Consider the following 25508-nt stretch of genomic DNA (forward strand, 5'->3'; position numbering starts at 1 on the left):
ATTTAACACTCCGCAATGCCCATGACATACTATCTAACACTCCACAATGCCCATGACATACTATATAACACACCGCAATGCCCATGACATACTATATAACACACCGCAATGCCCATGACATACTATATAACACTCTGCAATGCCCATGACATACTATATAACACACCGCAATGCCCATGACAAACTATATAACACTCCGCAATGCCCATGACATACTATATAACACTCGGCAATGCCTATGACATACTATATAACACTCTGCAATGCCCATGACATACTATATAACACTCCGCAATGCCCATGACATACTATATAACACACCGCAATGCCCATGACATACTATCTAACACACCGCAATGCCCATGACATACTATATAACACACCGCAATGCCCATGACATACTATTTAACACTCCGCAATGCCCATGACATACTATCTAACACACCACAATGCCCATGACATACTATATAACACACCGCAATGCCCATGACATACTATTTAACACTCCGCAATGCCCATGACATACTATCTAACACACCGCAATGCCCATGACATACTATATAACACACCATACACATTTGACACATAAGTGCCACTTACCTACATGCTCAATGCCAGGGGCTTCATGCTCGATGCCAAGGGGCTTCATGCTCGTTGCCAAGGGGCTTCATGCTCGATGCCAAGGGGGACTGAATTTGTTAGTTGCCAAGGGGAACAGAACTGTGCAGTGGCCCACTCCTGGCTCCCCGACACTATTTTCAACTCAATGCACCGCCAGTAGTGTGTAGCAGGGAGGGAGCAGTAGTGTGCAGCAGGGAAGGAGGGTGGGAGCAGTAGTGTGCAGCAGGGAGGGAGGGTGGGAGCAGTAGTGTGCAGCAGGGAGGGAGGGTGGGAGCAGTAGTGTGCAGCAGGGAGGGAGGGTGGGAGCAGTAGTGTGCAGCAGGGAGGGAGGGTGGGAGCAGTAGTGTGCAGCAGGGAGGGAGGGTGCAGCAGGGTGGATTGCAGTAGTGTGCAGCAGGGTGGGTGCAGTAGGGTGGGAGGGTGGCTGCAGTAGGGTGGGTGGGTAGCTGCAGTAGGGTGGGTGGGTGGCTGCAGTAGGGTGGGAGGGTGGCTGCAGGAGGGTGGGTGGCTGCAGGTGGGTGGGTGGCTGCAGGAGGGTGGGTGGCTGCAGGAGGGTGGCTGGGTGGCTGCAGGAGGGTGGCTGGCTGCAGGAGGGTGGGTGCCTGGCTGCAGGAGGGTGGCTGGCTGCAGGAGGGTGGGTGCCTGGCTGCAGGAGGGTGGCTGCAGGAGGGTGGGTGCCTGGCTGCAGGAGGGTGGCTGCAGGAGGGTGGGTGGGTGGCTGGCTGCAGGAGGGTGGGTGGGTGGCTGGCTGCAGGAGGGTGGGAGTACACGATGGTTACGCACCCCCCCTCCCTCCCTCCCTCCCCCTGTGCTGACACACTGACAGCCGATGCAGCTGTACACCGACCTCTCCACCTGTCAGTGTGTGTGTCCATGTGCGCACTGCCCGCCCACTCACGGCTCCCCCTCACTGCTGCTATGCAATATTCATTGCTCCCGCTGGACCACTAGCCAATAGGCGCTCGCTATTGGTCGCTAGTGGTCCAGCCAGCGGGAGATATGAATATTGCATAGCAGCACAGCGCGTCTCTCTCCTGGACATAGCGGGGGGAGCCACGAGCGGGCGGGCGGTGCGCACATGGACACACACACTGACAGGGGGGGCTGGCAGGTAGCGGGCGGGCGAGCTGGTGCTGCCGGCACAGGCACAGCTCCGGCGCCATGCTATCTTCCTGCGCCCGGAGCGTGTGCTCCGCCGGCACCGCCCTCGCTACGCCTCTGGGTGTACATTAAAATAAAGCAGCATAGTAACAATAACGAAGTATATATACTGCAAGTCCTTGTATCTACTGAGAACAAAGCTAAACAATCATAATAGCAATAAGTAGCTATATACAGTATAGTAAAGTGTAAATGTAATGTTCGCACATATTAACAAAAGTAGAGTAGATATATTTCTTGATGTCAGACACTGGTGGTTATTCATTTTCATTCGGTCCTCGGTGCATTCGCAAGGAGGATCGATGTTGTACGTCTGCGCAAAGGGTGCGTGCACCCACTGCGAACATTCTGATCACCGGGTGCACGCACCCTACACGGCGAGCAGGGGTGCGGACAAGGGTGGGTGCCGGGCAGCCCCATTTCCATATGGGAACGCCCAGCATTTCATGGTAATGAGGGGGTGACGTGAGTGCGGGAGGCTGGCAGCTGACATCACCGGATGTCAGCTGACCGCCCACATATATAAGAGTCACTTTTATATGTGTGTACCTTTCACATCTTTCGATGGTCAGCGACCATCGAAAGATGTGGGAGGTTACCCGCGGCATGCGAATGGATGTTTATGCTAAACATCCATTTGCAGCCTGTGTGGGCGACCCGCACTGCGAGGGAGGTGGGTGGGTTCACATTCGCAGGATGTGGTTTGGTGGAATTGCAAGGTTGCGAATTCGCAGCCTTGTGAATCAACCAGCATAACCCCATACGTATATAGATAGATACACGCAATAAAAATATATATATTATTTTCATATCAGTTCTTGTTGGCAGAATGCAGCCCTTAAGACCAAAGCAGCTCTTGCATACCAGATGTGCATCCTTCAGATGCTGTAACTGGGAGCTGGGGCATGGCCTTCTGCTGGTACATAGGACAGCAGCTGTGGGCACATGTCAGGAGCCGTTCATCTATATACTGTATAAGGAAAGGTCAGCAATAACAGCAGTAAGCGAGTGAGCTGGTGGCATACATCCCTTGTGAGACTTTACGTGCATCAGTGGTCATTGCTGCAAATGTGATTGTTTTTTTAATAGCTGAAGACATAGATAAGAAAGAAAAAAATTGGAGCAGGTCCACAGGGCCGGTTTATCAAACTCGTCCACTCTCAAAGCTAGAACAAAATATAAGAAAAAAGAGAAACTGGTACAGATCCAATGTTCTCTGCTTTGTAAGCTTTTTTTCTTCTTCTTTTGTTTTAAGTCCAGCACCACTGGCAGCTGACAGATTTTGATAACTTTACCCCTAGGAGAGTCTAAGATCTATTTTATCCATAGAAATTTACCAGTGTTTGAAACTTTTTCATGTCTGTATATCAGTTAGGGCTTTGTTCTGACTCCCATTCAATTTACATGCACGGCCGATGTTCATATAGTTGACCGATAATTTGCAGCTGCCAATGTATGGAAATTTCTAAAGGCCCGACTGTTCAGGGTTGCCATCAGATATCGTGGAGCCCAGTGCAGATAAAACAGGCAACACTCATGCCATGACCCCCACTCCCCCTTCATCCCCATTTTAACTTACGCCAACCCGTCAAAAACTTGTCTGTCGACTCTCTGTTCAGCCACGTGGTAACATGGGCCCTTCCTCCATTCATCCATGCCACTCCCGACCAGCAGCCACCAGACATAAGAAGTGACAGGGATGGGGGCAGTATAACACACCAATGAGGGGTTGGACAAAGGTCTTGTACCCACCAGCAACACCAGCAAGGGGTCAGCAAAGGCAGAAACCCCCCCTCCAACTAGGACCACCCACAAGCCACCCTCCAACTAGGACCACCCACAAGCCACCCTCCAACTAGGACCACCCACAAGCCACCCTCCAACTAGGACCACCCACACGCCACAGCAAAGAGCTCCAGGCAGCTAAAGTCCAAGCCACCAGCAAAGAGCACAGCAGAGGACATACAGTAAATAACAGACATACACTGGAGGACATGGAGGGGGCAGGAGGAACACACAGCTACAACACACAGAGTCTCACCAGCAGAAGGATCCCAGCAAGGGGAACACTAAAGCATCAACTCCCCGTTATCCCTCGCACCTGTGGTCCAATGGTGGGCTAAAGGTGATGATGAGCAGGTGGGAGAAGCATGCGAGAAAGCACTCCCTATGTGGGAGATGGACAGCACTCTCCAGCCAGCTCCCATCTGATCTGACACAGACACGAGAATTTAGGGTCACCCTATCACTAAAGCAATGGCACTGATGACAGGAGGTATCCTTCCCTGAAGACAGTAGTTATCTGTTGAGTGACAGTATACGCACAAAGGTGCTATTGAGTTTGGTTCAAATTTTACCAGAAATGTTATGGAAAAGAGATTCTTGAGCAGTGACTGGTGAGTATGCGGGGCAGGTTAGGGTGGGGGAATTTAGGGTTAGGCTGCGGGTAGGGGAGTTAGGTTAAGGCGGTGGGGTGTGGGAGTTAGGATTAGACACTAGTGGGGAGGGTGTTTTTGTGGATTGAGGTTTAGGATTAGGCTGCAGGAAGGAAGGTTTAGGGTTGGGGGCAGAGGGAGGGTAATTATACTTACCTGACCCTGTTGGGATTCCCTCCTTCAGGATGCCATCGTTGTTATTCTGATTACTGACATCCTGACCACCGATCATCCATATGTATCCTGTAATGCCACAGTTTGCAGCATTTGATCATATTGGTGGGCAGTGATTCATAGTGAATTCTATCGTAATGCCCTAGTGAGTGGGCAGGATCCGAGAGGGTTGCCTACTATTCTGTGAGTCTGGAGAACTTCCATAAATATGGCAGTCTGCTGTAAATCCAGCTTCACTTCCTCCCTCAGTTTCTTCTCTGGCTCCTATGCAACATCATCAGATCATGTCAATGACGCTTACAGCAGCTTATCCGCTCTCTGCATGGCTGCAAACCGGACACCGCACTTTCCCAAAATATGTACTGCCATGTGGCGCTAAAAGCATTTGTTGAAGGCCGGACCTGAGGTATATCAGGTGGAGGACAAATAGCCCAGGCCCCGGTATTCTCATAAAGAACAAAACATGAGTACAGTAGTCAAAATAAATATCCTTTAGGGCTATGGCAAAGGCCTGGCTGGTAAATAGGTTAATCATAGTCATTTTCCCCTGCTGAGAAGCTGTAGGCAGTGCAGGGAGGGAGAGCACAGACCTGAGGTTTCTCAGATCCTCAGCTGGGGAATCTAGCTGTCTCTGAGTTATAGGAACAACAATACTCACATAGGAATTCTTTGTGCAGAAAGTGCTAAACAAGCTCGCTGCCCTTTGTCTGAACCGCCATTATGTTCTTAGTTCTACCGGGCTATTTTTAAACCTATTTTAACAGTTACTATCAGGTGGATTTTATATTCTTATTTTCCCCATCCTGAAATACAGACAATTGAGACACAATCGGGTACCTGTGGAGGTGAAGTCACAGGAGGATACATTTATACGCAGCAAAGTGAAGGATTGTCAACAAGTGCAAAAATTGCTAGTTATACGGACATAAAAGAAAATGTATCTTCAACCCCTGCATCTGGTTTTGCTTCCTGGCTGCTGTCAGCGCAAATCGTAGCAGCTTTACGTATAAAGAAAAGTCAGTGAAACAAATCATCATAATCTGTAGCCAGGCTAAAGACCCCCATACATTAGTGCGACTTATCCAAGAGAAGTCATAGCCAATCCCCCTTTAAACCGCCCATGCGGGTCTTTTGCATGCAATATATCTCCTGCAATCCCAGCAAGTGCTGTAGGAGGCTGTACGATCCAACAGGTCCAACATGCAGCACTTACGATTTAGAGCTCCGGTGCACACTAGACTGCGCATTGGGTCTAAAACACATGTGATTTGCCCAATTTCTCGACCCGATGCATTGGAATCGGCTGAAATCGGGCAAAATCACTTAAGTGTATGGCCAGCTTTAGAGCCTCATTTGTATGGATCTCCAACCACTATTCCGAACGCCTACTTAGCTTGCTGTATGCAAATGCTAGAATCCGACAAAGTACAGTATGCATTAATCCTAGCCACTGAAGGAGCAAAAGATATGTCAGAAATAGACGTTCTATCTCTGTCTGAATGCTCCGATCACTCATGGAAGTTGAATGACCTACATATGACACTCCCAAATAATGGGGCAGTCCTTTGTGGCCCAGTTACTGCCCAGACATGCCCATTTCACAGAAAGTGTGGTTCGTTAATAGGCAGATGAATCTGTTCACAGGAACAATCTCCATCAGTTAGTGTATCCAGGACATGGGTACACACTGGGCGATATATCGAGACAGAAAAGGTTCCTAATTCATGTTTGTACACAATGGAGGGATTCTCAATAGACTACGCATGTATTGTGATTGCAATGCACATGCACCAAGGTGCCACCAAGGTGCCACTGAGACCACAGTTGCACCGAGGATTCCTTTGCAAAGTGATTGACAGAAAATGTCTGTTTGGAGCTGTTTACTTGGAGTTTATGGGGGGTGGGGAATATGAAAAGAAGCCCATAGTAGGCCCATTGCATTCCGGAACTTGTTACATATAGAAATATGGCCAAAACTCAGAAACCTCGTTTTTTCATAATTTTAGCTGAATTTTAGTATAGTACATCCCGCCAAGTGTTTGAATGAGAATGACCAGAGACGATTGGCTGGTAGTTTATCTTTCTCTACTTTATCGTTATATCCAAGCCTTAGTACATCTGCCTCTCAGGCACTTACACTGATGGGGATTCTGCACCTAGCAGGTGGCATGGGCAAGTTTCAATGGTGTTTCTGATGGTACAGTAGCATCTATAATGCACCAAGCGGGATTTTGTGTCTTAAGACGCAGACAGTGGGCATACCAGTCTTTGCGGAAGCAGACACCCCGCGTACACCAGTGGGTGGGCCGTTGCTAGCATTCACATAAAATTAGATGCTAAATCAGTCATAGCAGCGAGTGTCTGTGAGTCAGCCCCTTAATTATATGTGCTGCACTTGGCTGGTGATGCTTCCAAGGATAAGATACCGTCATTTTTATACACAACCTAGGATGCAAAGATTTAAAGCAAGACTCTCTTTTTATCGGTGCACAATTTAAGTATAAATATAGAATAAAGTAAAACAACATTTTATTCATATATTCTAAAAAAACAAACCAATAAACCGAGATATAGTAACATAATGTAAAACATATTTAATGGTGGATGCTAGTCAGTTTGTTGCTTTGCCAGGAGAGGGAGAATTATGGCAAAATGAACAGAAATCCCTGCTGGGAGCAGTTACTAATAGAGTATTATCTTTCTCCACATATTTGGGAAATGTGATTCAAGCATCTGAGTAGTGCCATAACTAGGTGTGGGTTGAAAGGACAAAGGCTCTGTGGGCGCACCATCGCCCAGTGCCCACCCCATTGCCCACGCTTCTGGCTTGCAGATTGCATGGAATGCATGTGACAGTACAGCCCAGACTCTGGAGATTGCTATAGTTTCCAGGTGATGGAGACCCCGCCCCCTGTGCGTGATTGAGGCGTGGCAGAACAGGGTGCCGGGAGCGCTTGTTACAGTACTGCAACTGACTATCCTATAAATCAGGGCTGGGCAACACCGGCCCTCCAGATGTTAATGAACTACACATCCCAGGATGCTTTGCATTCGTTTTGCTATGTGGCCATGCTGAAACTGATGCAAGGCATGCTGGGATGTGTAGTTCATCAACATCTGGAGGGCCGGTGTTGCCCAGCCCTGCTATAAATGCATTTAAATATCCTTATATCTAGTATACCAGCAAGGGGTAGGGATTCTATTATTCTTTTTTTTTACTTTACGACATAGCACGGTGTACTGTGAGCAGCTGGAGAGAGCACTATACATGTTATACCCCACCCCTGGCTCGCTTTCTCCAGCCCTCACAGCAATAAAGATGGGAAATGTGGACAGAGCTTGCGTTCTTAATATTCAGCTTGGAACATCTGATCAACTTTAAACTAGGAACATTGATGTGATATGAAAATATACCCAGCTAGGATGTTTTATAATATGAGAACTGAATGGAATTAGTTACTCAGATTCTGGTAATATCAATTCTGTATAGCCATTTACCACTATATAATAGGACTGTGTTTATTTGGATTGGAACATTATTATATATATGCAAATAAAATGTATATCCTCATCATTACACGGTGGTTGCATACTGCTTAATTAGAGTGTCATACAGTAAATATTAATTGTTGACTAAATAAAATACAAATGTAAAGTAATCTGCTCAAAAGTAATGGAATCCTGTATGCACTATACTGTATGTGTTACAGATCATGTTTCAGTTGCCCGGTCCGAATAGGATGCAGTCACTTCAGTATGTAGACATTCAAAATGTTGTCCATAACGGAACATATGGCTTAGCCTGTAAGAATTTGTCAGGTTGGTCCAATCCTGTTGTTAGGCTGCTGGGTCAGATGAGTCCCAATTAGTGGACAGTTTAATGAAGCCATTAGTAGTACCTCTAAAAAATGTAATTTTAATTGGTTTTATTGGATATTACATTCCTAAGGAGACATCTACACACCTCGGTAAAACATTTCCAATTTTCCAACAAATGCTATGGCAGCTTAATTAGCATCAGACTATGTAACCCTATTATATTGTATTACGTGTTATTGTATGTATAGCCCATTGTGTCGCGCAAGTAAACTAATTGCTTCATCACTAAATATCACTTATCCAATTTGTTTTAAGATATCCATTGCACTTTAGCACACTTTTATAATGCTCCTCTTTGCAGATATTACTTATTTTAATCAGTTGAAACACAATAACCAGAACGATACCCAGACTAACAATGTTATGCTTCAGATATGACATTTTTAAATTGCAAAATATTTTTCGGTGGGTTCTAACAAGTCTATGAAAGTATATTTCTCATTAAGTACAAATTCTTCAGGATTTCGATATATGCCTTTTTTTTATAATTGGAATAGGTTTCAGCGACCCGTATTGCATGCTGGGGATTATGATTGTTCAAAGCTCAAAAGAAACCGAGGAAAAGAAAGAGAGGAAATTTAGCTTCAGAAAGAAGAAAGACAAAATGGAGAAGCGTTCAAGTATAAGGGAAGTGCTGCCTGCAAAGTACATCCAGGTCACTGAGGTCAAAAGCAATACCTTGAATCCAATTTGGAACGAAAACTTCCTTTTGTAAGTGATGCTACACTGAGCACCTAAACCTTCTTATAGTTCACGTTAACATTGCTCAGCTGGAGAAGGGTTTCAGAACCTTCTCCTAAAATAATTTTTGTGAGCAGAACCCTCCACACTATTTTGGGCTTTATATCAAATGCATTGTACTTCCAGGTTTTACAGCGTGGCAGACAATGGGGCTTATTTAGAGTCGGAGTTACACCAATTCTTTATGTTACACGTATGTGCCCAGACCAGATGCACTAAGCTTCAAAAAGGGATCAATTGGAGAGGGATAAACAACCAGCCAATCCGCTTCTTAGGATCATTTTTCAAACCCAGCCTGTACCATGGCAGTCAGGAGCTGTTTGTTTATCTTTCTCACTTTTTCAAGCTTTGTACATATCGCCCAGGGTCTGGGTGTTTTGAGTATCATTGACCACAGTGACGGACTAATCGGGCCTGGCATTTGTGCACGCATGCACGCGCAGACACGCAACGAACATGCGTGTGCTGCCTCTTCTGGCAGTGGACCGCAAAGGACACCTGCACAATATTGCAGGACACCTCACTGTGCACATACTAACTGACTATGGGCCAGACGCACTAAGCTTCAAAAGTGATAAAATGGAGAGTGATAAACAACCAACCAATCAGCTCCTACCTGCCATGTCAAAGACTGTGTTTGAAAAATGTCAGGCAGGAGCTGATTGGTTGGTTCATCACTCTCCATTTTATCACTTTTGAAGCTTAGTGCATCTGGCCCAATGGCCCTTATTCAGATCTGATCATAGTACAAATTTGCTCTCAAAATGGCCAAAACCATGTGCACTGCAGGTGGGGCAGATGTAACATGTGCAGAGATAATTAGATTTGTGGGAGTTATTTTGTTTCTGTGCAGGGTAAATACTGTCTGCATTATTTTTACACTGCAATTTAGATTTCAGTTTCAACACACCACACCCAAATTGTACTCTCTCTGCACATGTTATATCTGCCTCACCGGCAGTGCACATGGTTTTGCCCATTTTGAGAACAAATTTGTACTACAATCAGATCTGAATAAGGGCCTAACAACAATCATCATCCTCCATTACCAGCCTGGTCCCTATTTATTGATTAACTGTGGGTCACAACAAACCATTGAAATCAATTATTATCATCCTTTGCCACCAGCAATAATATCTGCTCAATCCACGAATATTAATTGTGCAAGTTTTTTATGCGTTTATATGTTTTTATGTACTCTTTAATCATTTATTTAGCCATTATTTTAGGAGATTGGACATCTCTTATACCGTTGCATGACTCATTGCACAAGGTTTTTTGAGGGCAGGCACTATACTCTTATAAAAAAAATTATCTTAGTAGCACTTTAGGACTATTTTTATTATCAAACAAATATCTACTGTATGCTCGTATAATATTGCTTTTATACGTTATTTATTACATGAGTCACTAGCTATGTTCAGAACAGTGTTTACCTGCACCAAATGCACCTAAATGGCCAAGAAGACAACTCTATAAATGTATAGGGTGACTCCAAATGCCAGCATCTTGCGAGCACTCATAGTCAAAACCTGAGCATACTCCAGTCTTGCTGTTCTTCATGGAGGCTTCATGCCCTGTCCCAATATGGCCACAGATATCTACAGTGAGCATGTGCAGAGGCCACCTTGTTCTTTACTGTGTGAGACAGTGCAGTGACATATTGGGAGACAGAAGTCTTCAACTTTGCTGAAATGAGAGACCGGATCATTACCTACATAAGACGTTTCAGCATCCCTGCACTTCTACCTGTATGCAGCATTCAGTCACCTGCTGGTGAGCTGTATGACACTCTGGTTATGCTCCACTCCATCACCAGTGTACCTGTAAAGGCCCCCATACAATAGGGCGACTTGTCCTTAGGACAAGTCGCCCCCGACTTCCCCCTGAGCTTCCCCGGCTGCTCCCCGGGGGAGCTTGATTAGATTGGCACTTGATGTGCCATTTTTTACATGTGATAAATCGTCTCGATTTATCACATGTAAAAAACCCGGGGAGCAGGGGGGGGGGGGGGGGACGACACAGGCGGCATAGAGCCGGGCAGAGGGAGCCGGGAGCTGTCAGTGCTAGAAAAATAAGCCTATACAATGAATGGGCAGCCTGTGATTGGCTGAGCGCTCTCTCAGCCAATTGCTGACTGGCTGAGAGAGTGCTCAGCCAATCACAGGCCGCCCATTCATTGTATGGGCTTTTTTTTTTATTCAGTACTGACAGCTCCCGGCTCCCCCTGCCCGGCTCTATGCCGCCTGTGTCCCCAGCAGCGTCCCCAGCCCCCCCTGCTCCCTCCACTGCCGCGCTGCCCCACTAGGTCCCAAGTCGGGTGGTCGGACATGCAGCAGGTCCGACCACCCGACGCAGATCCGATGCGCATCGGATCTGAGGGGACATCAAAACTAGCCGATTTTGGTCCGATTTCGGCCAGATCCGACTGATCTGGCCGAAATCTGACCAAAATCGGCTAGTGTATGGGGGCCTTTACAGTGAGTACGGCTGTATCTTCTATCAATCAACCAACACCACTGATGAAGTCACTAGGCTGTTCATAGTGTGTGTGTTCCTTTGTACACCTGCAATGTTAATACTTGCACAGCGCACATGCATAATTTCTAACTGATTATACATTAACCTACTAACAACGGAATATCACTGTTAATTCTCTCTTCATACCTTTGAAACTCAATTAAATATCTTGTCCTGCAAAAGTAAATTCATTGGTGTATTGCGAGATGTGCCAACCCACACACAGCTATAAATGCCCTGGGCACCCAGCTCCTGCCTTTGGATGATGCAATATATTACAACAGAAAATCTGAAGGCTGATTACGCCAGAAGAGGCATGAACCACTAAAAGGTTCTGGCATGCTGACACGTTTGTTGGTAGGCAGGGGTATGTAAATGAGTTAGAGGATAGGCCAATCAGGGTGTTTAGGGGGGAGTAGGCAAGATAGAAATGATCACGTGACAGGGTGATCTTCCTCTTTCCTTCAGAAGCCCCACCCCCTCAACCCTATTTCCTTTCCTCGGCGGTGGTAAAGAACGGTCACCTTGAGTATCTGTGTGTATACGAAGATAGTGGGTGAACTCTCCCTGACATCGATTGTCATGAGCCATGCTTCTGCCCGGGAGATGGCCACACCATCGGCAAGGATGGTTGTGCTGGGAGAGGGGTCACCAGCGGTGTATGTTTGATATGGTGATGTTTACCCCTACTTTCCTGTCTTGACCGTTCTTTGGTGCCGACCACAATTTTGATAGTCTATATATATAAGTTGTCAAAATTAATTTGACATTCAAGTTTGAAACGCCAGCACTTGTGTCTGTGTCTTTATTTGTAGTGTTAAGGTATGGTTAAGTTAAGTTTAAGTATGGTTTAGGTTTAATAACGTGTTGGGCATGAAGATACCTGATGGTGAGTTCATGGATATTGATTCTTTTAGCCAAGTGGATTCACCTTCTTTAGAAAGGGCTACAGCTTTTGCTCAAAATAGGTGCATCTCTTTAATTACATGGGTACTGACAATGTTGTTCGACGCAAACGAAGGGAAATATTCACAATCTTAATAAAAAATCATCTTCATATTTGTCGTTTATTAGATTATTATTATTATTATTATTATCATTTTTATATAACATAATTAACATGTTGTGTGTTTTTTTTTTGTTACAGTGAAATTGATGATATTTATAGTGACCAGCTTCACCTGGATATCTGGTATGTGCACCAGGATTAAACAGTAGTATACAGCAAACCTGCAATACATCCATAAATACTTAGCTATATGGAAAGCATCCATACCGCAACATCGGCAGCTTAAAGTTTAAATACATTTTAATATTTGGTGATCTAGGAATCCATATGATATATATAAATGTATTACATTTATTTAGGGTCTGACCCAGATGCAGACGCAGTGCACAGTTTACCACTGCGCATGAGTATATGTCGCGCTGTGCATTCACTGTGCAAAATCCAACTTTTAAGTGTCATAGTCTAAACACAATCTTCTCTTCTTTCTTACTGCGTAAGTAGTCCACAGCCAGCCAATCACAAGGTTTCCCCAGGCTAGCCTGCTTGTGATTAGCTGGCTGTGAATGAGAGAGATATGGTACTTGTACCTTCATGTAAATGCCATATATATACTGTATAGGTACTTATGTAGTATCTGGGCGCCCTTAACTTAAGGCATACAATCAGATGCGATGGACCCGATTTTTTCGGAAAAATCGGGTCGATCGCATCACATGCAACCAAATCGCTTGCGATGCGATGCGATCAACCCGATTTTTACATTGGATACAATGTTAAATGGTCCCTGAGACCCGATTTTACATTGGGTCCAATGTTAAATGCCCCCCAGACCCCATTTTTTATTGTATACCCACCCTGTTCATACCCCCACTATCCAAGTGGGCATGGAGTTGATTTTATATAGCGTGGCGAGCGCAGCGAGACACCGAGCCCGAAGCGCGGCGAGCGAAGCGAGCCCTGCGAGGGGACGCGGAATACATTTTAAGTAATCCGCGTCCCCGCGAGGGGCTCGCTATGCTCGCCATGCTTCGGGCTCGGTGGCTCGCTGCGCTCGCCACACTATATAAAATGAACTCCATGCCCACTTGGATAGTGGGGGTATGAACAGGGTGGGTATACAATAAAAAATGGGGTCTGGGGGGCATTTAACATTGGACCCAATGTAAAATCGGGTCTCGGGGACCATTTAACATTGAATCCAATGTAAAAATCGCGTCGATCGCATCGCATGTGATTTGGTTGCATGCGATGCGATCGACCCGATTTTTCCGACCCAATCAAAAAATCGGGCGCCCAGATAATACATAAGTACCACTGTATATGCTTAGGGTGCAGTACATTACAATGGCACATATACTGTACTTATTCTCAGGGACCACGACGATGATGTGTCTGTGGCAGAGGCCTGCAAGAAGCTTAATGAAGTTACTGGCTTTAAGGGGATGGGCAGGTAAGTTGCATTCCATTCCCACTGCCATGACTATATTGTATAACATCTCATAAATCTGAACATACACAGCACACCAGCCTCTAGCCATGTGAAACACTCTGCAAGCTTTGATAAATCTCACCCTTTGTAATACAATTTCTAGTCTCTTCATATTTTATATCAAATTAGATATATTAAACGCTCATTTGGGCAGGGCAAACTTCATATTCTGGGCCTGGTTCCATCGGTCCCCCGCGTGTTCACACAGGGGACCGATGGTAAGCCTCTGCGCATGCACATATTCTCATATGCGCATGTGCAGGGTTTGTGTGTGTGCGCATTCGCACAGGTGGGGGGCAGACGGGGGCAGGACAGGGCCGGATGGAGGCGGTGGCGGTAATGGGGCATGGGAACCAGGGCCGTCTTAACAGCAGTGTGGGCCCCTGGGCAAAGCAATGCACTGGGGCCCTTACCCTTTCTCCCCTCCTAGGGGTGGGGGGTGCTATCAGCAGCAGCTTTGATGTCCCACGGGTGGCAGGGGGTGCTTTATCTTCCACTCAACATGTAGGACCTGGAGCAGTAACTTCTGCTAATTACTCCTTTACTGCACAGGTGGGAGGGAGAACACTAACGTGTGGAAGGGGGCACTGAGCTGAATGAAGGGTCCCTTGTAAATGACTTCCAGGGAGGTAGGGGGTGTTTTATACCCAGGGGAGGGTTGGATAATGGAGTGGGCTTAATATTCGTCATTTTCCGGTGGAAGGGCAGCTTGTTTGGCTGCAGATATCGCCATTATATGGAAATAGATTTCTTAGCCTTCATAAAAACCTAGAGGCCCAACTTTCAGGAGGTGCTGGAAACTTGGGGATCAGAGATCAGGAGCCAGAGCAATCCATTTACAAAAATCTAAAACTGTACACCAGACGTTTGGAGCTGAAGCAGGGACCGGCTGCTGGAAGGCTGATATCTCTGATTATGGGCATGACAGAGACAAGCCACTAGTGTTGGAGAGTCCCAGCTTTTGGAATATACTCTCAGAAAAACTCTAGGTCATAGAGAACCTGAGAAATATGACTGGGAATTGCAATTAACAGGTTGGATGTGGACTGCTGCTTTGAAGTTAAATATCTCCAGTTCCCCAGGGCCGATTTTCAAAATTCTGGTATCCCTGGAAAAAGGGGATCTTCAGCTATCAGGATTCGGCCATTATACACCTGGGGCCCCTGGACAAGTGCCCATTAAGCCCATACAAAAAGACGGCCCTGATGGGAACCCCCAGCGTTTCATGGGCCATCCCCATGCAAAAGCAAATTAAAAACCGCAGACGGGCCTAGGAAAACGTTGGGAGTGTCCGGGAATCCGCTGTGCATGCCTGAGCATATTAGGGAAGGGTGTGACGTCAGCTCCAGGCTGGCTATGCCTTTATCCATCACACCACCCAGTAAGTCCCTGGCTACTCTGAGCCTACAATGACTGGTGCCCAGTGTAAAAATCGATGGCGAGCCTGTTATGATGGTTATTGGACATATTTGCATCGCTGAGAATAGATTTCTAGCCGTATACAGCCATTAATAATTTGCAAGGTGGAATTTCACTCTAGCGGGCCGGGGCCTTAACTGAACGCTGGTCACTGCGAATTTTGCGGCCGTGTGATCAGGCCTGAATCGGCCCAATTATCCCCAGAGTGTATAGCAAGGCTTAATGTGTCAGCACTTAATATAAATAGATTATTATGGTACTTATGTAATATCTGGGCTCCCGTTTTTCTTATGAGACCGCGTCCGCTCGCCACGCTTCGGACACGGTGGCTCGCTGCGCTCGCCACACTATATAAAATCAACTCCATGCGTAGTTGGATAGTAGGGCTATGAAAAAATGGGGTGCATTTAACATGGGAGCCCAGATAATACATAAGTACCATTATTATTTCTTCATAGACTGTTGCATTAATTATTGAACATTATACACAGGGCTATTTTTCAGTAGGCTCCAGCAGGAACTGTGGCCCTTATTCTAGTTCACTCTTTCTGACAAAATATTTCTTAGATGGACAAAACCATGTACACTGCAGGTGAGGCAGGTGTAAAACCCCACCCAAATCTAATTATCTCTGCACAAGTAACACCTGCCTCACCTGCAGTGCACATGGTTTTGTCCATCTAAGAAATATTTTGTCAGAAAGAGTGAACTAGAATAAGGGCCATAGTTCCTGCTGGAGCCTGCTGAAAAATAGCCCTGATTATATATATCAAAGAACAGATTGTGTGGGCATATTTCATTACAAAACCCAATAACTGTAAAATACAGATGAGACTTTTATATACATAAACCAAGTTTATGCCCCAATTAGTAGACACTACAAGTGATGTTTTATAATAAATGTCCCCACAGTCTTTTCACAGGATATGTCAGCAGTATGTTCTGCGTAACTATGGCAATTAAGAGAAAAGCAATTCACTAAATATTACAGTCTCTCCATCATTTAGGCATTTTCCATTTTAGCCCTCATTATGACCTGACATTTTACATCCACCACGTCAAAGCTGGAAAAATAAATTTTCTCAGAAAAACATATGGATCAAAAACATTTTATTTATATTTCTTCGCTGTTTATGGGACCTTTAAACTAATATGTAAGCAGGGCCGGTGCTAGGGTGTCCGGCGCCCTCCTGCAAACCATACATTTTGCGCCCTTTAACATTGCCATTGCAACAAGCTGCAGCCCGATTGTGGGAGTGTATGCAACATGCGATCCTATGGAGGATTTCGGGTACATGTACATGTATGCTGTGTCCGCAAAATGTTGCAGGCACTAAAGGTGCCCATACATGCTGCAAGAATCGCATACGTTATGGAATAGATCGCATCGCACGGCATGCATGCAATGTGTGTGCGATGCAATCCGAAAGCAGTACAAAAGTATGTGCAGCAGGAGGGGGGGGCAGAGTGTTGAGGACTGGCCGTGGCACTGGCACAGCACACTGAGAAGAGGGAAGGGAGGGGAGGCGGCGCTGCTGCCGGTTTGTCATTTGATTGACAGCTGACAGGCGCAGGGAGCAATGGGTAGGGGGAGGATCTGGAAATTACATGTCATCCAGGCATTCACAGACAGCACTACATGCCTCAGCTCAAGTATCCGTGAGGAAGAGGGGGCAGGTCGCAGGAGGAGGACAGTGTGTGCGCGGTGCAGGGAGCTGCTCAGCCTCTCCATACTGCCGCACGTCAGACAGGGGCTGCGGGCGGCGTGCAGGAGGCAGTGACAGTAAGGGCTGAGGAAGCTTTACCAGTACAGGGAGGGAGACAGTGCCTTTTCAGTATGGCGTCTCCTTGCTTTGCAGGAGCTGCTGAGTGGGTAGCGCCGGCCCTGTATGTAAGTTATTTACCATTGGGCATCTCATGAAACAGCTGCTGCAGGGTAAATGTTTTCTAGCTAGTTCAGAAGTCTTATGTGGTACTGAACAGTGTGTGGTCAGTCCCTAGCCTCTTCTGATGCCGGACAGTGGGTGGTCAATCCCTAGCCTCTTCTCCATTTGCAGGACAGTGGGTGGTCAGTCCCTAGCCTCTTCTCCATTTGCAGGACAGTGGATGGTCAGTCCCTAGCCTCTTCTCCAATTGCAGGACAGTGGGTGGTCAGTCCCTAGCCCCTTCTCCATTTGCAGAACAAACCACTTGATACATCCATTCCAGAGGAGACTGTGGGTGGTCAGTCCCTAGCCTCTTCTCCAATTGCCGGACAGTGGGTGGTCAGTCCCTAGCCTCTTCACCTGATGCCAGACAGCGCGTGGTCAATCCCTAGCCTCTTCTCCTGATACCGGACAGTGGGTGGTCAGTCCCTAGCCTCTTCTCCAATTGCCAGACAGTGGGTGATCAGTCTCTAGCCTCTTCTCCTGATGCAGGACAGTGGGTGGTCAGTCCCTAGCCTCTTCTCCTGATGCCGGACAGTGAGTGGTCAGCCCCTAGCCTCTTCTCCTGATGCCGGACAGTGGGTGGTCAGTCCCTAGCCTCTTCTCCTGATGCCGGACAGTGGGTGGTCAGTCCCTAGCCTCTTCTCCAATTGCCAGACAGTGGGTGATCAGTCTCTAGCCTTTTCTCCAATTGCTGGACAGTGGGTGGTCAGTCTCTAGCCTCTTCTCCTGATGCAGGACAGTGGGTGGTCAGTCCCTAGCCTCTTCTCCTGATGCCGGACAGTGAGTGGTCAGCCCCTAGCCTCTTCTCCTGATGCCGGACAGTGAGTGGTCAGTCCCTAGTCTCTTCTCCTGATGCCGTACAAAGGGTGGTCAGTCCCTAGTCTCTTTTCCTGATGCAGGATAGAGGTGGTCAGTCCCTAGCCTCTTCTCCTGATGCCAGACACTGAGTGGTCATTCCCTAGCCTTTTCTCCAATTGCTGGACAGAGGGTGGTCAGTCCCAAGTCTCTTTTCCTGATGTAGGACAGTGGGTGGCCAGTCCCTAGCCTCTTCTCCTGATGCCGGACAGTGGGTGGTCAGTCCCTAGCCTCTTTTCCTGATGCCGGACAGTGGGTGGTCAGTTCCTAATCTATTATCCTGACCGTAGGATAGTGGGTGGTCAGTCCCTAGCCTCTTCTCCTGATGCTGCACAGTGGGTGGTCAGTCCCTAGCCTCTTCTCCTGATGCAGGACAGTGAGTGGTCAGTCCCTAGCCTCTTCTCCTGATGTAGGATAGTGGGTGGACAGTCCCTAATCTATTATCCTGACCGTAGGACAGTGGGTGGTCAGTCCCTAGCCTCTTCTCCTGATGCTGCACAGTGGGTGGTCAGTCCCTAGCCTCTTCTCCTGATGCAGGACAGTGGGTGGTCAGTTCCTAACCTCGTCTCCTGATGCCAGATAGTGGGTGGACAGTCCCTAGTCTATTATCCTGACCATAGGACAGTGGGTGGTCAGTCCCTAGTCTATTATCCTGACCGTAGGACAGTGGATGGTCAGACCATATTTCATATTGTGAAATGACAATACAATTAATGTCTATCCAATGATGGGGCTTAAACCCTGATTCCTCTGGATGCAGATGTGATGCACAACGGTATGTCTAGCAATCCTCCCAATATCTGTCCAACGTTTGTTGGATATGGAAGGTTGGGTTCAAATAAGATAAGGTAGGCTGAAATTTATGTCCCCCTTAATGTCATGCATGGGTGTAGATGCACCCTATACTGCAGAACCTGTGACATGTCTAGATGTACCCTATACTGCAGAACCTGTGACATGTCTAGATGTACCCTATACTGCAGAACCTGTGACATGTCTAGATGTACCCTATACTGCAGAACATGTGACATGCCTAAACGTACCCTATACTTCAGATCACGTGACTTGCCTAGATGTATCCTATACTGCAGATCATGTGATGTGACATGCCTAGATGTACCCTATACTGCAGAACATGTGACATGCCTAGATGTTCCCTATACTGCAGATCATGTGACATGAAAAAATATAGTTTGTCACAAGGGTGACATAGGCAGAACCAAAAAGGTTTTTTGGGGCACACTTTTAGAATGATAATGAATGAGGAATATTAAAAATTAACTTTTAATGAAAAACTACTACTAAAATACCAGTACGTATAACATAACAATTCAATTTAAATCTGAATTCTGAAAATGATGCAAAAAGAGAATAACGATCACGATTTGAACATTTGGTAGCGAAGAATACTTAAGTACACTCTTGTGAGAAGATACTGGGGAATCCTTTAGATGGATTCAATGTAACAGGCAAAATGGCCGCTCACAAACAATATGTTTTATTGGGGTGTGCATGACGCATAACACTGTCCCCCTTCAGATGGGTCAATGCGGATAAATGAGGCAGTCTAACTTAACTGGGTTCTTGATGGGAAGAGAAAAAACAAAGTGTTAAAGGGTAGATGGCTCCCTTGGCCAAGTGTTTTCTGCAATCCGAAAACACTTGGCCCTGTATGTAAGTTATTTACCATTGGGCATCTCATGAAACAGCTGCTGCAGGGTAAATGTTTTCTAGCTAGTTCAGAAGTCTTATGTGGTACTGAACAGTGCGTGGTCATTCCCTAGCCTCTTCTGATGCCGGACAGTGGGTGGTCAATCCCTAGCCTCTTCTCCATTTGCAGGACAGTGGGTGGTCAGTCCCTAGCCTCTTCTCCATTTGCAGGACAGTGGATGGTCAGTCCCTAGCCTCTTCTCCATTTGCAGGACAGTGGATGGTCAGTCCCTAGCCTCTTCTCCAATTGCCGGACAGTGGGTGGTCAGTCCCTAGCCTCTTCACCTGATGCCAGACAGCGCGTGGTCAATCCCTAGCCTCTTCTCCTGATACCGGACAGTGGGTGGTCAGTCCCTAGCCTCTTCTCCAATTGCCAGACAGTGGGTGATCAGTCTCTAGCCTTTTCTCCAATTGCTGGACAGTGGGTGGTCAGTCTCTAGCCGGGGGTGGGGGTGTTACCCGGCTTCCAGCTTACTAGACCGCAGACAGTGTCGCATGTCAATCAAAGTTGGTGCGACCGTGCTCCGGCCATGGGGCTCGTCTTTGCAGCGGGGCGGGTTGCAGACTAACAGTGGCCTGCCGCCGCCACTGTTGAATGCGGCTCCGGTGTGCACTTGGCAGGGAGGTGCTGGCGGATCCACAGGGAGAGCTGCCCGGGCCCTTAACCACTGTCAGAGCGGCCGGGCCTGGGACAGTTGTCCCCATAGCAACCCCCTGTCGTCGGCCCTGTTGCCTGGTACTCTTCTAGCAGCAAAGTATTTTCATTAATTCTGCCGGTAAAATAATATCTCTTAATAAAAATGTGTCAGACCTTGAAGGGTTTCCAATTTGAAAAGGGCAAAAGACGACCGAGCGCCACATACCCGCCACGCAGATTAGCTAGCCTTTTCTCTTTTCTATGATTTAAATTGCATTTGAAAGTTCTAATGGCACAGCAGTGAGTTTCTGAATCACTCTGGGATTTGAGGCCAAACAATGTAATCTTCAGGCAAATAGTCTGCAAAGCTCCAAATCAGAAGTTCTGTCACCAGCCACCACCGATCGCAGCGGAGGCAGAATTCACATTTCTCTAATATTAGTGAGGCTTTTCCAACTATGCAAAGCAAAACTTTGTGGAATTATAATTGTTTTATAAGCCTATAAGAAATCAGGACAATAGGGGTGAAATTTAATAGGATGAGAGAATCAGAAAGTGAGAGATTTGGTAAGAAATCTCCGTGTTTTTTTAAAGCGGCAATCATTTAACCAAACTGGTTTTGCAGTGTAAATGATTGCCGCTTTAAAAGAAACTGGCAATTTCTAACCAAATCTCTCACTTTCTGATTCTCTCATCCTATTAAATCTCCCCCTATATTTCTATTTTCTAACCACTGCTTACAACTTAAAAGAGAATATAATAATACATAGGTAAGTTATATCGAGTGATCGCTCTTCTTCGGTCAGGAAATGTGGAGAAAAACAGCACCGCAGCATTGTACATTATACTGTAAGCTGTAATAACATCATTATTGCATTAGCTCATCTTGCTGAGATCTTACAGGTACTTCAAGCAGATAGTGAAATCGGCAAGGGCGAACGGAACAGCTGGCTCTGTGGAGGACAATGCAGATGACTTTTTAGGATGCCTTAACATCTCCTTTAATGTAAGTAAACAGGAAAGTTGAATTAGCGCTGCTAGAACGAGAGATGCTTGTGTTATAAGTGGAGTGAATCATGCTGCAATAACTGAATGCCAGAGAGTAGTTTCAAAATATCTCAGGCAGCGCATTGCTACCAGCTGATATTTCAAAGAGACGCAATGATCCGTCGCATCTGGACTTGGAACCTGAGTTAGATAAATCAAGGCCTGATTCAGAGTAAAGCTGCTATGTTTAATAATATAGAATGCCCTTAATAGATGTTACTTCAAAGCTGATTGGTTGCCATGGGCAACTTTTCCGCTGGCAAACTCTTTTCACTGCTTCATAAATAGACACCGATGTCGGTAACATTGTTTTGTTACCGTTAAGAAAATGCAGTGTGTAGTTATCGGATTTGTAGTGTATAATGGACACAATGTAGTGATGTGAACACAGTAGCGTAACAATAGCCCCGCAGACCCCGTGGTCTAAGTAACTGAATAAGTGTGAGTGCCGGGAGTCTGTGGGGCTATAGATGCGCTGCACTGCTGCCTCTTCTAGCATCCTCAAAAACGGTCTGCTGTTAGGGGAAGCCCCCTTTTGTGATGGTCATTTTCAGTAGCAGGAGCCAGGAGGAGCGCCGGGACAACAGGCAAGTAGATCTGTGGGTCCTGGCGGCGGCAGGGTGGGGGGGGGGGATTTATTTTACTGAGGGGGCATTGCCAACATTTCCGGCGGGGGGGGGGCGCACATTTTATAGTTACACCACTACAAACACAATCACAAATACACTGCTGCTGTGCCAACATATGCAAATCATCAGCTGCACTGATTTGTATGAAGATGCACACTAGTATCCAGTATCTGATATCCAGTGCTTGTTTATGAACGCACACATCGGTCAATAATCCACCTTCTGAGTAAGCCTATGGTCACGGAGGTTGGCCATAAGAAGTAAGGGGCTGGAGCCATGTTTACTGGCTGTGACACACTGCTGAAACTGCAGCAACAGGCCTGTGTTTGTATAACCACTCCCCGTTACCACCCACAAGTGCTTTCTGACTGCAGTGTGACCCATGCGCAGTACTAAATTATCACTCCACTGCGTGCAGCATCGACATCCCATTCACTTCAAATGTACGGAGACGATTTGGAATCAAAAAGATTGTTTAGAAATAACTGATTAATGGGTACAGTGTACACTGTACATGAGCTGTTTTTGGGATCCTTTTGGTTGGTTGGAATTGGTCTGAATTGGTCGGAATCTTATAGAGTAGTGTCTATTCACCTTTAGGAGTCAGTGCATCGTGGTCCATTCCGGAAGCAATTTGAATCTTTTTTTATCTTACTCCTAGCTGGGCATATACTATGCAATTACCTGGAAGATCATCTTACAGATCTGGCTGGTTGGAATGGAAATCTGGTGATGTATGGGAGCAAATCAACCATTTGCTCCCAAACATTGAAAAAACATATACAAAACCTGTTGTTCAGACAGTGCCTGAGGTACTAATAGGCTGATTTGACTGCAGCCTAGGGCACAGGTGACAGCCATGGAATAAAATGAAGGCCTAGTTTATTCCATGCTTTTTAGCTATCAGCCGTCCCTATGTACTGTGGGGGGTAAAGTCCTTAAGGTGACTGCCAGATGGCTGCACCAATGTAACTTACTAATGGACCATTACTTTATGTACATTGTGCTACAGCGCCAGCTGGGCATCCTAATGCCAAAGGTCGGAGACAAGCCACAAGCATTAGATCCTACATGCCATTTGTGTAACCTTCATCCACATGGGCAGTATGACTGGCGAGTCCCTGAGCGCCCATACACGTGTGTTTAGGGGAGCTACTTGTGTATTAGCCTAGGGCACCTGGTTCAGACACATTGGTTAAATATGTTATGCCCATCTTAACTGAATAAGGCCTCTTGAGGCCCTCACAAAGTAGACTATACTAGAACATTATTATTATTATTATTATTATTATTACACAGTATACATAATAGGTTTAACATTCCCCAGCTGCATAGAGGTGTCTTATTCATTATACTTATATACTATCAGCGTACATGAAGGGGTTTTACTGACTACCCAGAAACTCCCCCTGACTGATCGAAGCTTCTTAAATTAAAGCATATCTGTTTCCCTCTATGCAATAAGTGTTGTTTGTGCCTCTTCTATAGAATTCCAATAATAATATTCCCCCTTAATATATTATTATTATTATGCTGTTGCATCTTATCATCTATTATTAACATTTGAACCACATAATGTTTGGTAATAATGTTTGTGTCTTATTAATAATGATGACCCCCATTATTTTATATACTGCAGTGATTTTTATACTTACCTTTCTTAATACTACATTCTTGAGACAACGCAATTCGAGGGGTTTACAAAAAATGTGTATCAGTATCGATGAGCTGTTCCTGATTGGCTGATGAAAGACAGCTTAATGAGATTTATTAAAGAGCTCTATGTTTTGTTTCTTCTTTTTTTTTTTACTAAAGGAGATTCCTGTTGGAGGATTAGATAAGTGGTTCAAGTTGGAACCAAGGACCAGTTCTTCAAAGGTTCAAGGAGATTGTCACCTCATAATAAAACTAATTACAAACCAGGTAAACTTGTTGGACACGTTAGGTTGACATTTATTGTATCTTGGTGTCTGCTGGGTCATTAAAAAGTATTGAACAGAATTTTGATGAGCTAACTCTAGAAAACAAAAAAGTCAGTAAAACTCTGTCATGCCTAATAAAGAATACTATATTAATGTTCTCCATCCGAAAAAAACCTGTGGCATCTGTGACCTAAGGTCATTTTTTACTTTAGTCCTCTTCATAGTAATCTAGATTTAAAGTGTATGCAAAGATGTTTTCTTAATGTAATCTGGTCAGCATCCCATTGGTTATGTTGGCAGCGTTCAGTATACCCAATGTGGCATCCCAACTGCCACCACTTCAAAAAGGATCTGGATGCCAATTGCAGAATAATGACACCCAGCATCCCGATTGGTAAGGAAGCGGCCGTGCTAGCTTGCAGGACGGTGAATGGGGGGCGGGGGGGGGGGTAGTTTTAGGCCAGAGGAGGATTTAGACTTCATGGGGCTCTAAGCAAGATACCGATTTGGGCCCCCCTTAAAAGTAGACAAGCACTCCTGTACCATTCCTCGCCACAGTCGTTGGGAAACGACCAACCCCCCTCACATCAGAACGCTACCCTCCCCCCCGATCAGGAATGGAGGTTAGCCCCCTTCTGTCACCCCCTCCCCCCACAGACATTAGACATCTCCTCCGGATGAGGACATTAGTTGGCTCCTGCACCCCCTTCCCGGATCAGGACAGGACATAAACCAGCTCTCTTAAACCCCCCACCACTCCTTGGACTGCGCCTCAGACCCCCCTGGCAAGTTATCAGCGGCAAACCCGCATCTTCCCCCAGTACAAGTGATCGTCGCCCCCCCCCCCCCCATCCCCAGGCTTCTGCAAGGAAGGGTTGGGTGGGGGTGTAGGGGAGAGGGTTAGGCTACATAAGGAACCCCTGTTGGGATTCTCCATGTACGGATGCCAGGGTTGTGATTTTGACAGCCGCATCCTGACCTCTGACCTTTTGTATGTATCCTCTTCTTACCTAGTGATGAAGCAATCAGGGATGACCCTGCTGGGGTGTAATCACATCAGCTGTGCCTCTAGAATCAATGTCAATGACACCTGTCACTGATCTGTACTGTTGATGATAGATAAAGGACATTCATATAATGTGGAATTGGGAGATTGATTTGTGTCATTGTCAGGCACACTGAAAACTCGTTTAGGTGGAAATCTGAGTAAAACAAATTGTTAATCATCAGAGCTGCTAAATGGCTTCATCAGAATAGAAAGTGTCTTCCCGCCGCAGCTATTTCCAGCTGGATTGACAAGAAAATGGCACCATTCTAAATTCAGCTCTTTGT

At 46.1% G+C, this 25508-nt stretch overlaps 1 protein-coding gene across 1 annotated transcript in view; it reads left to right on the forward strand.

Annotated features, from left to right (window-relative positions):
- The window catches only part of BAIAP3 (BAI1 associated protein 3), a 317991-nt gene that overhangs the window by 203190 nt on the left and 89293 nt on the right, over window positions 1-25508 (forward strand). The window contains exons 8-12 of the mRNA XM_083153102.1: window positions 8768-8981; window positions 12679-12723; window positions 13913-13990; window positions 21482-21584; window positions 24070-24177. Coding sequence (XP_083009228.1) covers window positions 8768-8981; window positions 12679-12723; window positions 13913-13990; window positions 21482-21584; window positions 24070-24177 — 548 coding nt within the window. The remainder of the gene's footprint in view (window positions 1-8767; window positions 8982-12678; window positions 12724-13912; window positions 13991-21481; window positions 21585-24069; window positions 24178-25508) is intronic.

This window comes from Crinia signifera, chromosome 7, assembly GCF_055691185.1.
Source record: "Crinia signifera chromosome 7, ASM5569118v1, whole genome shotgun sequence".
In the NCBI taxonomy this organism is placed as follows: domain Eukaryota; kingdom Metazoa; phylum Chordata; class Amphibia; order Anura; family Myobatrachidae; genus Crinia; species Crinia signifera.